Here is a 14,046-nt window from a genome sequence, read left to right as displayed (position 1 = left end):
GTGTGTGTTACCAACATTTTCGGTGGCGAAGCGAAAAAGTCAAACTTGACAAGGTCTCTCTCTTTCCTCACTCGCTCTCTCCACACACACACACACACACACACACACACACACACACAGACATTCTTTCATTTCTAACATTTCTCTCTCTCTCTCTCCTTCATCTCGTTGTCATTGCTTTCTCTCGTGCCCTCGTTGCTCTTTCTCTCTCTGTCACTGCTGTCTGCCTTCATGTGAATACCAATGGAGCTGATGGAGAACGAGTGGGCGAGACAGAGAGAGAGAGAGAGAGAGAGAGAGAGACAGAGAGAGAGAGAGAGACAGAGAGAGAGAGAGAGAGAGAGAGAGAGAGAGAGAGAGCTAATAGGGTAGAAGTTTCTGGAGCTTGACTTCAGCTCGTGGAGCGTCGGTCTTAAAGCCACAGTTCCCTTTGAGCAGAATGTGGAGGTGCGACGCTGTCTTTATTTGATGGTAGACGGAGTCAGTCGGAGGAGACGAGCTCTTAAACTTGTTGTTCATCTGTTGTAACACTTTGAGTCTGAGCAGCGATCTGTGTTGCCGTCTAAGAAAGGAACTGAACTCGTCATCCCTCTTGTCCTCCGCTGGGTTATGTCATCCTGAATACTTCAGGGACGAGGGCTGTTATTCCTTATCACGCTCTCAGCAAGTTCTATCCTCGCTATCACTCCTGCGCCGTGACTTCTCTGTTTTAGTCTCTCCTCCCTTTGACGGGCCGACATCAGATACAAACAGCCAATTCATCAAAAGGATGAATGAAAACTGTCAGGAGCAACTGAGGAAGTGATGAGGTCAGAGGTCAGGGTGGATTCGAGAAACAATAATTATTTGTATGGTTTTGCCGGCAGCCAATCATGGCAAGCGATTTAATGCAACATGTCGCAGCAGCTACAACCCATAAATCTGGGATAGTTTGCCCAACAAGAGGCTTTAAACACACATGTATCTGAGCGGCTAACAGCGCTAACAGCACTAACAGTGCTAACAGCACTAACAGTGCTAACAGTGCTAACAGTGCTAACAGCGCTAACAGCGCTAACAGCTCTAACAGTGCTGACAAACTGTATGAGTGGTTAGCTAGCGGCGATTAGCTAACGAGTGGGACGCACAGCTTCCACTCACATGACGGGTATCGAATGAAGCGCTCTCTTGGTGTCGGTGTATACTGGTTATACTGGTACTGGTACTGGTACCGGTACTGGTACTGGTACTGGTACTGGTACTGGTACCAGTTCATCACTGCCATTGAAAGTACATTTCAAAGGGATTTTCATTGGAATGGGAGCTTTCCACCACGTCACATGATTCCCTCCGCTGTTTGTCCACATCACAAACATCGATGATGTCACTGAGGCATTTGGTCATTCGTCATTTTCTGGGTTTAACTCGTTGATTTTTCGAAGACAGGAAGTACTTATGTATCGATTTAAGTTAATGAAGAGGAGAGAGGAGAGGATAACAGATACAAGAGGAGGAGGAAGGTACTGAAGAAGATCTCACCCTCCATAGAGAGAGAGAGAGAGAGAGAGAGAGAGAGAGAGAGAGAGAGAGAGAGAGAGAGAGAGAGAGAGAGAGAGAGAGAGAGAGAGAGAGAGAGAGAGAGAGAGAGAGAGAGAATGAAACGTTTCCATGTCGGGCTGTAATTAGCATAATATTTTTCTGTGTCTCCATCATCCTATTTATAACTGTCAGAGTGAAGGACGGAGATGAAAGAGTGGAAATAACGAACATGAAATTGTCTCTGTTAAACACAGGGATGTGTGTGTGTGTGTGTGTGTGTGTGTGTGTGAGTGTGTGTGTGTGTGTGTGTGTGTGTGTGTGTGTTAATCCTGACTGGACGTGTAATGACTACTTGCTCTATTTCAACAGTATTTTTGCATAAAAGAGGAATTTGTTCCGTGGCGTCTCGTATCAAAGCGAAGCCTCAGAGGCGGCGGCGGCGCTGGCTCTGAGGTCGGAGGCGGTTGCCAGTTGGAGTCCTGCAGCGAGCGAGCAGCTGGGAATCAAGCCCCCGGACGGCCGACGGGGCAGGGCATGAAATTAGCCTTTTGTTTCTCGGGGTATTTTTGGGCTCTTTGATCAGGTTTTTCGGGGACATGCTGCTCCGTCTGACCAGGCTGTGAAATAATAACATGCAGCTTCTTAACTTCACCAACACACACACAGCAAGAGGAAGAGCTGCAGACACACAGCAGAAAGCATGTGATGGAACACGTGTTCAACAAAGCCAGGTATCCACAACGTGTCCCAGCATGTGCACAGAGGCCTTCATGCCCGTCTGAAGTCCTCGTCCTGCTCACATGTAAAACCAGCACCGAGTGGGACCGTGTGGAACCTCAGTGTCTGTGTCTCAGTCCTGCTCTTCTTCTTCTCTCCTGCTGTGAACAGTTGATCACAGAAAACAGGTTTTTAATAAATAATCCATCAACGTCCGACACAGACACGATCTCTGGCCTTAACCTGCAGGAATGAAGCTGAGAGATTCTCAGGAGACGTCCTCCTGCAGCCGAGGCCGCTCAGACCGCCGTAGAGCGCGTAGAACGCCGTGAGTGTCGGCAGGTAAATCAAGCTGTCACTCAGGCCGCAGGCTGCCAGGTGTGAGCGCGTCGCTGTGAATGTGAAGCAGGCCGGCGTGATGAGAAACGGCTGCTGTGACGCTGGAATCAATCCGTCAGGACGAAGCGGAGGTTAAAGCAAACACACGCCGCCTCAAAGTCACCGCGCTCATCTGCTAAAGTGGCTCAGTGCTGCCTTCAGGTGCCCTCCGACTCCAGCAAACTAGAGCAGCAGAGAGGCTGCTTCACCGGCAGCTAGACGCACAACACACACACACACACACACGACACACACACACACACACACACACACACACACACGAGCAGTAATCCTGATAAAGACTTAATGACCACTGTAGATGGTTAATGTCTCATTACATGTTAAAGCTCACTCTGTCTGCTACACTATGAACACGATACTATTATATATTATATATATATATATATATATTATATTATATATACTCTGACTTCATGGAGTTCTACATCAACTACATCAACATCTGGAGGAGTTCTGTTGTCAGACTTCATGAACAACTTTACCACCACTTTTCATTGTATGATGACAAAAATCATAGTTTAGTTTAAATCACACAAACGTGTGTGTGTGTGTGTGTGTGTGTGTGTGTGTGTGTGTGTGTGTGTGTGTGTGTGTGTGTGTCTCTGTGTGTGTGTGTGTGTGTGTGTGTGTGTGTGTGTGTGTGCGCGTGTGTGTGTGTGTGTGTGTGTGCGCGTGTGTGTGTGTGTGTGTGTGTGTGTGCGCGCGTGTGTGTGCGCGCGTGTGCGTGTGTGTGTGTGTGTGTGTGTGTGTGTGTGTGTGTGTGTGTGTGTGTGTGTGTGTGTGTGTGTGTGTGTGTCTCTGTGTGTGTGTGTGCGTGTGTGTGCGCGCGTGTGTGCGCGCGCGCGTGTGTGTGTGTGTGTGTGTGTGTGTGTGTGTGTGTCTCTGTGTGTGTGTGTGCGTGTGTGTGTCTCTCTGTGTGTGTGTGTGTGTGTGTGTGTGTGTGTGTGTGTGTTGGACAGACTGATGACTCATTGTGTGTGAGCGGCTTTGATCTTGTTTCTGGACGATGAGGTGAACGCGGCCAAACAATAAAGTCTTTCATCTTCTCTCCTCTTCATCCCTCCATCCTGTCTCCTGTCATCACTTCTTCTCCTCCTCCTCCTGTTCTCCCTCTTCCCTTCTTCTCCTCCTCCACCATCTTGTGTTCTCACCTCTTCCTCATTAAGTCTCATCCTCGTCTCTGTCTCTTCCTCCCTTCTTCAGAGTGTAATCCTTCTTTTGTCCTCCAGGCGTCCGTCGTCTCCCAGAGTTGGACCAGAGCTCCGGCGCTAACGTCCACTACACGCTGCTGATCGCCTGCGTGCTGGTGGCGTTCTTCCTGGGCGCCATCTTGTCGGGCTTCCTGGTGTCGTGTTACTGCGGCCGCAGCGCCGCTCAGCGGGCGAGGAGGCTCGGCAAAGACCCCGAGGCCTCGCTGCCTCACGCCCTGTCGCTGAGGTCGCTCGCCAAGCTCAACGGGCTGCTGGACGGACAGCCGAAGGTGAGCGGACGCGTTACGTAGACTCTATGAACTCTGTGAACTCTATGAACTCTGTGAACTCTAGTCGGTCTGTGGCACTAAAACTAGTCGATGCAGCGTCACTGCAACGCTTGTTTCAATAGAAAAACATTATTAAACACATATTCACATACGTTCAGCAAACAAATAACTTTAAAGTACACAAAGTTGACCTGTTTGCTCTGAAACGAGCTTCAAATACTTTGATAAAATACGAATCATTCAAACGTCAGGAAGCTCTGAAGAAACGTACGGTCACTGTCTGTACCATGTGCAGCGTTGCATTGTGGGATTGGTAGAAGAAAGACGCTTGAGAACAGCTGCTGTGAAATATATTCATGTTCCAAAAACAATAAACACACAGAAGAGTAGAAATATTCGTTCTAATAATTTAACGGACGAAGAAGTTTGAGAAACGTCCGTTAAGCAGCTGTTAGAGTGAAACATGAGAAACCTTCAGGGCTTCAAAGATCTTCTTCTTCTTGTGTTTCGTCGTCCTGCAGGAGGACAAACTGGACGCGTCCACCCCGAGGATGTACAGCTCCTTCATCCCCAACGGCCGGGCGGAGCCCCGCCTCCACAGCCCGGCTCACCGGGGCCTCCAGCCGGGGGACCCCGACCTCAGCCTGTCCCAGGTAGGACGGCTCGTCTCATCACTATCATATAAAGACCTCTCCTCACTCGTAGCTCTTATTTGTTTTAATTCACTGCATGTATATGAGCAGCGAGAGCAGCGAGCTAGCAGACGGTGTTTTGCTGACCTCTGACCTCTGACCTCTGTCCAGTCTCTGTCTCAGGCGGATGGAGAGCTGTCCGGTCTGCCCACGCCCGACTCCACCCCGGAGCTTCCCATCAAGAACATGAAGGCCCTGCGGCACCACCAGTACGAGAAGAACCAGAACTGCAACAACGCCAAGGACAGCAACCCCAGACCAGGACCCGGCTGCTCCGGGTCCGGTCTGGGCTTCATGGCCGTCGTGGGGAACTCGGTGAGCCAGCAGGTGTTCCCGTTCTCTCACCATCACGGCAACGGTTTGAGCAACGGAGCGGCCCACGGGGCCAGCGCCTCCTCCACTTCACTGCACCTCCCCGAGGACAGGAAGGTGTTGAATGAGGAGCGAGCGGCAGCAGGAGGAGGAGGAGGAGGAGGAGGAGGAGGAGGAGGAGGAGGAGGAGGAGGAGTCCCCCATCACCACCGCTCGCAGCAGTCGCTCCCCCAGACGGCGGTGGACGTGTCGGCGCTGGACGAGCTGCTCAGACACATCCACGAGGTCAGCGCGTCGGGGACCGGAGGCATCAAGGTCCTCACCTCCTCCTCGTCCTCCTCCGGGGGACATCATCATCACCCTCATCCTCATCATCATCATCACAATCCTCACGGCCAGACCCGCACCCACCACTACAACCACAGCCATCACCATAGCAACCACCACAACAACAACAGCAGCGGCGGCGGCGGCGGTCAGCATCACCAGCAGCAGATCCCCGAGACGGAGTCCGCTCCGTACTACAGCACCTCCACGCTGCCGAGGGACGGCCTCCTCAAACGCCCCGACGCTCCCGTCCACAACTCCTCCTCCTCCTCCGCTTCCTCCTCCTCCTCGTCCTCCAACAACCCCACCTCCTCCACCTCCATCCCGTCCTCCTCCTCCTCCTCCTCCTCCACGCCGCTCCAGCAGCAGGTGATTCCGGAGAGGCCCGGAGAGAGCGACGCCTCGGTGACCCGCCACCTGTCCCACCAGCGCCACTCGCTCATCAAGATGGGCGCCGTGCCGCGCCACCACGGCTTCAACCAGCGGGGGGGGGGGCAGCACGCACACTTCCTCGCCAGGATGAACACCAACAGCAGCAGCAACGGCCCCCCCAACGCCAACACGAACGCCGATGGCGAGGGCCAGCGGCCGTCGGTCGGCGGCGCTTGCCTGACGCGGCAGCACAGCTACAGCGAGGGGCCTCACGCGCAGCGGGCGGCGGTCGTCCGGAGAACGGCGTCGCTCAAACCCCAAGTCCCGCCAAAACCGCTGTTTCTCCCGAACGCGGCGGCGTCGCCGGTAGCCAGGGCGGGAAAATACAACTACTGAGACTGTAAGGAGGAGGCGGCGCCGTTCCAACATGGCCGCTGCTGCTGAGCGCTCGCAGACGTCCGCAGGGCTTCTGAGAAAAGACAAAACGAGAGCGTTGATGGGACGAAAGGACACAAAGGAGACTTTGAGCTTTCTGGTTCCCGTCGCTCCTCGTGACCGCCCTTCAGTCGTTCTTCCTGCTGAGAGGACGCCGCCGCTCTGAGTCACAGAGCAGAGCGCCGCAGAGACACTCGTGAGGATCGGCGGACTCGACGCCGTCTCTGACTCGTTCCTTCGTGACAGACTGTGGGCAGAAGTGTCTCAGACGCGTCTGAGAAACGTTCCGAAAGGAGGACGAGACGTGTTCCTGATTCAAAAGAAGTCCCCGAAGGCTCTAACAGAGAAAGAGAATCCTTGATTAATGCAGTTTTCTTGTGAGCGCTTTGATCTCATGTCCCCGGTTGTGGCTCCGTGGCACGAGGCCAGAGAGAGTCAAACGGTGGCGTCTCTCTGAATCTGGGCCAGAAAATATTGAAATTGAAAAGAGTTCTCTCTCCAAAAAAACCTCCACATCGGTTTCAGTTCTCACGTCCGACGTTCAGGAGACGGAGAGTGTTGAACACATGAGCTGCAGGAGGAAACCCGTCTCTGATGAATGTTCTTCTTTTGTACCACATTGGTATCTAACACTGATGCTGTGAGCGGAGTCCAGCAGGATGAAGGATCAGCAGGTCGTGCTCTCAGAACTTTCATTTAGCAACTTCTATGTTCAAACCACTTCATTGATGTTCTTGAATTAATATTAATTTGCTCTCTTCACTCTCTGTGAGGAGCTCCAGAAGCTCAGCGCTGAATCTTTATCAATCCGATGAGATGTTTGACCCGTTCTCTCTCTGAAGACCACGTTTAACCACGAGGCACGATTTATATGTTCAAACACGTCAAAAGGACAAAATAAGCAATAAAGGTTGAGTCGACCCTTCAGCTGCAGGAGGCAGGACGTCCGGTCCCGACTCGTTTACTTCACATCAGCTGTTTGTAACCACAGATCTCCTGCTGACGTTCAGCGTCGGCTGCATGTGAGGAACACGGTGAAGAGAATCTGCTGTTCTCCTTGTTTTCCTTTCACCTCCGCGTTGGTCTGGTGTCCGTGCTGAGGACGCTTCTTAGTGTTGGAGAGGTCAGAGGTCAAACGGTGAAACACGCAGGGCGGCAGCAGAGCAGCAACGCTGCCAGCGACAGCAATAACGAGTCTGCAGAGCTGTAAATAACACGGCGAGCTGCCTGGACCTGAAGCTGGCAGAGTTGACCTCCTGTGTGCAGCTTTGACTGCAGAGACACTCTGGAACTGTTACGAGACTCAAACCCTCTAGAGGAGCTGCTGCTCTGCACGCTTCAGCTGCAACACATTACTGCCGACCACACCACCAGATACATGATGTTAGGAGCAGAGAAGATGTGAGTGAATGAGATGAATCCACAGAAACACTAAACCAGATCACAAACAAACCTGCACAGTTTAGTTTGATCATGTAGAGTTCAAACTATATTCAGCTGACTCACAAACGAAAGAGGCAAATATCTGGAAGGAAGGAAACTCTTCTAAAGTGATGGTCTGCAGTAATGTGGAGGCTCAGCATGGACCTCCGTGGACCTCTGTAGACCTCCGTGGACCTCCGTAGACCTCCGTGGACCTCCGTAGACCTCCGTGGACCTCCGTAGACCTCCGTGGACCTCCGTGGACCTCCGTAGACCTCCGTGGACTCGCTGTCTGTTTGAGTCAAGACGAGTTCTGAACCGTCCGAACACAACGCGGCTCAGTTCAACTTTCTGGTTCCAGCTGTGAAGCAGATAAACATCAGCTGCAGGTCTTAGTTTCATCTGAGTCGCTCTGCCGGACACACACACACACACACACACACACACACACACACACACACACACACACACACACACACACACTGCTGCAGGTCTTAGTTTCATCTGAGTCGCTCTGCCGGACACACACACACACACACACACACACACACACACACACACACACTCACACACACACACACACACACACACACACACACACACACACACACACACACACACACACACACACGGCACAGATTAAGCAATAATGAAGCCGCGGTGATGCTGCAGCAGTTACTGAACTATCTCTGCACCAAATGATGCAACTTTGAGTCCAGCAGCACCGGATGGACGGACGGACGGGGCTGGTGTGTGTGTGTGTGTGTGTGTGTGTGTGTGTGTGGGGGGGGGGGGGGGGGGGGGGTATTTTTATATTCTTGGCGTTTTCAAAGCAGACTGAGTGATGCTTCTGTTCAGATTCAATAAGAGGACGGAGCAGCGGTCGGATATTGATTCTCCTTCATGTGGGGGGGGGGGGGGGGGGGGGGGGGGTCTGAGGAGGTTACATCATCCGCTTTCATCGCCGACCTGAATCTCCCGTCTCACTGGAGCGGGTCCATCGGAGCTCAGCGTGGTTCTGGTCTCTGAATCTGATGAGGTTTGGAGGAACGTCCTGCTGGTCTGGAGTCAACATGCAGAGACTCTGAACCTGGAGGAGCGTTCAGCTGAAATATGTTCAAATCTAACAAACATCCAATTCAGTTTTTTGTAACTGCGTCACAAAATAACATTTTGATAAACAACATGAAGGAACAAAGTTTGAACTCTTGGTTACTGACCGACATGAGAATGAATCAACGTAAAGATGATTCTCAGGAAACTGAGTCATTTTATTTATGACACATTTTAATTAACTAATAACACAAATATTCAACAGATTAATGAATAAAAAACATGGAAACATTAATTGGTTGCAGCCCGAATTTAGTAACTGGGTAACGAGTAGAACAGGACCTGCATCAGCTCTGAGTCCTGGTTCCAGAGAGGCTGGAACAGAAGAGTCTGCGTTCAGAGACACAAAGACAACGTGAGGAACGAGTCGGAGCAGCTGCTGCTCATGTGGTCTGAAGGCCTCGCTGGTCCTCGAGGGTTCCACCGGGTGCTGCTGCAGAACACAAACACGTCGACTCCTTTTAGAATAAAAACAGGTTTCTGTATGAAGATGCACTTGTAACCTTGAAAATAAATTAGTTTATTCATTTGGTGGTTCTCCGTTCTCGTCCTCTAAACGTGCTCTCTGTCGGGGGGGGGGGGGGGGGGGGCATCACTGATGATGGACTCACAGCGCCACCCGGTGGGCCACACCAGAACGACAATGTAATAATGTCAAAAGCTCTTCTGTTTACCTTACTGCTGTTCTTAACATGTGGATGACGTGTAAATAAAGGCGACTGTGGAACACTTCTCTGAGTGCAGCGCTTCGGTTTTGTTCAGGGTCATCTGAGGGTTTCTAGTCCAGGAGGGTCTACTCCCTTCAGGATTATTCTGAAAGTTGCACGAGTCCTGGAATGGGGTTCAAGGTCTTCAGGATGTTTCAAGAGGACTGAGGACCTGAGTTACAAGAGTCCACGACCCCTCGACAAAACGTCTTAAGTGTGGGCGGGTTCAGGAGTTCTTGGAGGGTTCCAGGAGGCCTTATGGGTGTTTGAAGACATTTCAGGGGACCAGTAGTTCTTGAGTTCATGAGTTCCTTGGGTGAGTGGTTCCAGGGGTCCTTGTGGTTCTTGATGGGGATCCAGAGATGCCTGAGGAAGTCGTAGGAGTGACTTGTTTCCATTCCAGAACTCTAAACGTGTTCTGAGAATCTTTGGGGCTCTTCCAAGATATCCTGAGGGCATTCCAGAGGTCATTTTCAAAGTCAGTCTCCTGGTGGGGTTCTTGAGGGGTCCTTATGGGGGTCAAAGCGATGTTTGAAAGACACCAGTAGATCCGGAGGTTCCTCACAGAGTGAAACAAACTGAACAAAGGGAATCTTTCCCTCCATCACCAGCTGGTTACAGTGAACAGCGTGTTTCATATTCTGCTGTCATCGTCAGAAGATTTAAAGACCTCCAGCTTCATGGAGGTCGTGTTCTTCTCATTCCAAATGAATGAAAGGATATAAATGAGTGTTAGTAGACGGGTCCTTAATACAGCGGACTAGATGAAGGTCTTCATACGGTCAGCGTTGTGGTTCTGACGTTTCCTCAGAGGTTTCAGTAAGACTAGATGCAGCATCTGAGGTCCTTGAGGTCCCAGGAGTTCTTTACTGAATCTGGTCCTCTACAGGTTGAGGATTTAAGGAATCCCTGAGGTTGGTCAGGTCTCCTAAAGGAAGTCCTCAGAAACAAACATGGAGACAGCTGAGCCAGCAGCTAATGGAGCCAACAGGACAAACAGCATTTCTGCTACATTTACAATGGTTGTGAGTCACTGATTGTGTTTTACAAGTTGAGTTCAGAAGAGATTCAAATGTTCCAGAAGTCCTTCAGGAAACTCAAGATGTTTCTCATTTAGAGTAAATACAGAATATTTTAATTCATGGACTCTCTTGGTGACGTTTTATCAGCTGACGTGTTGAATAATGAAGCTCCTAAAACAAACATGATGACGTGTTGGTTCACTAGAAGCTGTGAAACAAAGCGCTGCGCTGCCACCTGCTGGAGGAACAGAACGTCAACGAGTTGATCTCTTCACGGACCACGTTCAGCCTCGTGTTCACATTTCTACAAATGTATATTTTATGTCAGAAGGGTGAAAGTGACATTCTGCAAATGTTTGGTTTCTATTCGTCTAATTTGATTTCAGATCATTTAAAATCCCTGAAGAGCTTTTTATCGATCGATGAAGACAAACAGCTGATTGGAGACGTTTGTACGTAAAGACGAGTTCTGTTGAGATCCTGATTCACCTCTCAGCTAAAGTCACAGAGTTTAAACATATTTAACCGTTTTAACATCTCTAAGTGATGATCAATGATTTCAATCGGCCACGGCGTCCGTGTGACCGGAAAGAAACAATATAAACACAAACGACAGGAACACGAAGAAGAGTTTTCAATCAAGTGGTTTTATTGGTTCACGTCGTACAGTGTTGTTGAAGCATCATCGACTTCATCTGAACATCACATCAGGACACGAGACCGGAGATCGTCTGAAGTTTTAAATATCGTAACGAGACGCGAGCGTCGTCTTTCCCTGCTGTGATGTCATCAGACGTTCCAGCTGTTAGACATTACTGACCATCATCTGTCTAATATCTCTCATTGTGTAAATGTTTTATAGAAGCACCAATAGTCAGAGTACCGCCCGTCCCGGTGACTCCCTGTGAGCCGCCGTGTTCATCAGAGCTGAACTGTTGCTCGTGAACAGGACCGCTGAACGGTCCCGGGTCTGTGTGAACCTTCAGGATCCAGAAGATGAACCAGCAGGACGACTGCAGAGACAGAATATTCTCACACATTACTCGTTTTCTTCGTTCGGTGAAAGAGATTAAATCATTTGATCGTCTTGTTTATTTAGTTTATGTCGGACTAAAAGGAGTTTTTGTGCAAAGTCCTTGCTGCTCACGTGCAATGCATCCTGGGACATGTAGGCGCAGCAGCACCGGGGACTCAATCGACCCGCGTTCAACAGAAGGTAACGAGATGTTTAGTGGAACAGACGTCTGTAAAGCTTCACTCTTTCCTCCAGTGTAGAAATGTTACGAAAATATAGAAAAATACATTTGATATAAATATGTCTTGGTCCATTTCCACACCGACGTGGATAAATACGAACGTTCGTTTATTCCTCCTGTTTAATAGCAGCAGAACAAAACGGAGACCGGTTCAGTTTGTCCGGTTAGAAAACAAAGCAAAGTGAAAGTGAAACCAGGAAACCTTTAGACCCACAACACGGGAACGAGCTGTCCCGCGTTTCACTTCTTACAGCGGGGCTCAAACCTGATGGAACCTGTGAACAAAGCGAAGCAGCCGGCGTGGAGGAGAGCAGCTTTAGTGGACGCTCGTGCCTCAGCTCTGCTGCGTCTTCTGTCCCACGTGTGTGCGAATGTGTCGCTTGTAGTTGGAGTTGTCGCTGAACCGGCGGCCGCACTCGTCGCAGCAGTACGGCTTCTCCCCCGTGTGGATCCTCAAGTGTTTCTGGTAGCCGTCGAACCGCGTGAGCCTCTTCCCGCAGATGTCGCACGTGTACGACTTGTCCACTCTGGAGTCCACCTTGCGGTGCACCTGCACGTGTTTGGCCCAGTGGCCTCGCTGGGCGAACGCGCGGCCGCAGATGGTGCAGATGTACGAGTCCACCACCTCGGACAGCGACGCGTCCAGCTCCACGCAGTCCGGCCGGCCGTTACCCGACGCGTGGGGGACGTCCTCGTCCGGGTCCGAGCCGGTCTGCTGCAGCGAGGTGCCCGGCTGGGGGTCCGGATCCGAGTCGTCCGGGTCCTGGAGCTTTGAGAGCGAGGAGGTCATGCGGTCGTCGTCGTCGTCCCGCTCGCTCGTCGCGCCGCCGCTCTGGAAGAACACGAACTTGACGTCGTTCTGCTCCGACGTCTGAGACGCCTCCTCCTGCTGATTGGTCCACAGCTCCTCCTCCTCCTCCTCCTCCTTGATGGGAGGAGGCTCGATGTCACTGAGGCCGGAGCTCCAGTCCTGCTGCTCACACAGAGCTGAACAGAGAAGAAGAGTCACGTTTAGTTTCTACTTCACCCCATAAAGCATGAAATAAAGACACAGCGGCGCCTCGAGCTACACGCTAACATCAGTTTGCTACCGTGGTGCAACGTAACAAGTACTCCAGTGACAAACTCATGAATCATGTTCATTATTATTATTAAATGACACATTAGTATTCAGAATAGAAGTACCCCACCTTTACGAGCTGCAACGTTAAAGTGATGAAGAACATTATTCTTTCTGCATAAATAGAAGCTTTTAGTATATTTTGATGTACTTTGTGTATTCTTCAGTACTTTCTGCCCTGTGGTGTAAATCGGGTTGTAAAGGTTCATTTCTGGAGGATTCAAATGAAATGAATAAACAGATAAATGAAGAGAGAACCGGAGGAGTCGCCCCCTGTTGGTCACGAGAGAGAACGCAGCTTTAACACGTGAAGCTTGAAGGTCTCGCGACTTCACAAACAGCAGCTTCACTGTCTGCACGAGACACCTCGCGAGTCGTTTGGGTAATTAGAGTTTCTACAAACTGGAATGAAACAATGCAGTCAGCTGGTCCTCTTCTATGTCACGTGTTGCTGGTAACCCGGTAACGTCACAGAGACGTTGTCGGTGAACGTTGCTCACCTGCGCTGTTGACCTGCAGGCAGATCTGCGGCTTCCTGGAGAGGTCCAGCAGCCGGCGCTGGCGGTCGATCTCCAGCTTGGAGCGGGAGATCACCTCCTCGTACTCGGCTAAGGTTCTCCCGAACACCCCGAAGATCTCCTCCGCGGCGGCGGTGAGCCGCTGGTTGATGAGCAGCCTCAACATCTCGATCTTAGACATGTCGGCGGCGGACTGACGGCACAGAACGGGAGAAGTTCGCTCCCCGAAGCGTCGTGGTCGGTTGTTTACTCCTTTCACTTCCGGGTTAAATTCTTTGCGCATGCTCAGTGAGATTTTCAGAGGAAACCATTGGATTAGACGTGTGGGTTTACTGCCACCTGCTGGACTGGAGGTCTACATACACGTTTTTATTCTGTTATTTATAAAACATTCATAACATTTACAACGTTCAGATAATCATTCATATTATAATATATTATTATTATTGCTTTATTCATATTTTACGTCAGTTGAAAATACAATGATACAGATAAACAGTAGTAGTTTAAATTAAAAAGGTAAATCAATATAAAGGCAAACGAAGGGAAAACAAAAGAAAACCATAAAGTGAAATAAACTTAATAAACACACTGCTACAGGAACTCACCTGACTTCCTGTAGATGAAGAGGGGCGG

The 14,046-nt window shown here is 50.4% G+C and overlaps 2 protein-coding genes across 2 annotated transcripts in view; one reads left to right on the top strand and one right to left on the bottom strand.

The window, feature by feature from the left end:
• LOC306707873 (semaphorin-6C-like) overlaps nt 1–6,213 on the top strand; it is a gene marked incomplete at both ends in the record, with an annotated part of 35,594 nt that extends 29,381 nt beyond the window's left edge. The window contains 3 exons of the mRNA XM_079175515.1: nt 3,864–4,114; nt 4,636–4,779; nt 4,918–6,213. Of these exons, the coding sequence (XP_079031641.1) occupies nt 3,864–4,114; nt 4,636–4,779; nt 4,918–6,213 (1,691 nt within the window). The remainder of the gene's footprint in view (nt 1–3,863; nt 4,115–4,635; nt 4,780–4,917) is intronic.
• Nucleotides 6,214–11,184: 4,971 nt separating this feature from the next.
• LOC306708499 (uncharacterized protein) lies at nt 11,185–13,693 on the bottom strand (the record flags this gene model as incomplete). The annotated part of the gene is made up of 2 exons (XM_079176341.1): nt 11,185–12,759; nt 13,393–13,693. The coding sequence occupies 2 exons, from the start codon at nt 13,691–13,693 to the stop codon at nt 12,107–12,109; spliced, it is 954 nt and encodes a 317-aa protein (XP_079032467.1). The 3' UTR covers nt 11,185–12,106.
• Between the last annotated feature and the right edge of the window lie 353 nt (nt 13,694–14,046).

The sequence above is a fragment of the Pholis gunnellus genome (genome assembly GCF_910591455.1).
Source record: "Pholis gunnellus genome assembly, chromosome: 16".
Classification (NCBI taxonomy): Eukaryota; Metazoa; Chordata; class Actinopteri; order Perciformes; family Pholidae; genus Pholis; species Pholis gunnellus.
The sequence above is the reverse complement of the archived record's forward strand: the minus strand, read 5'-3'. Positions and strand labels throughout refer to the sequence as shown.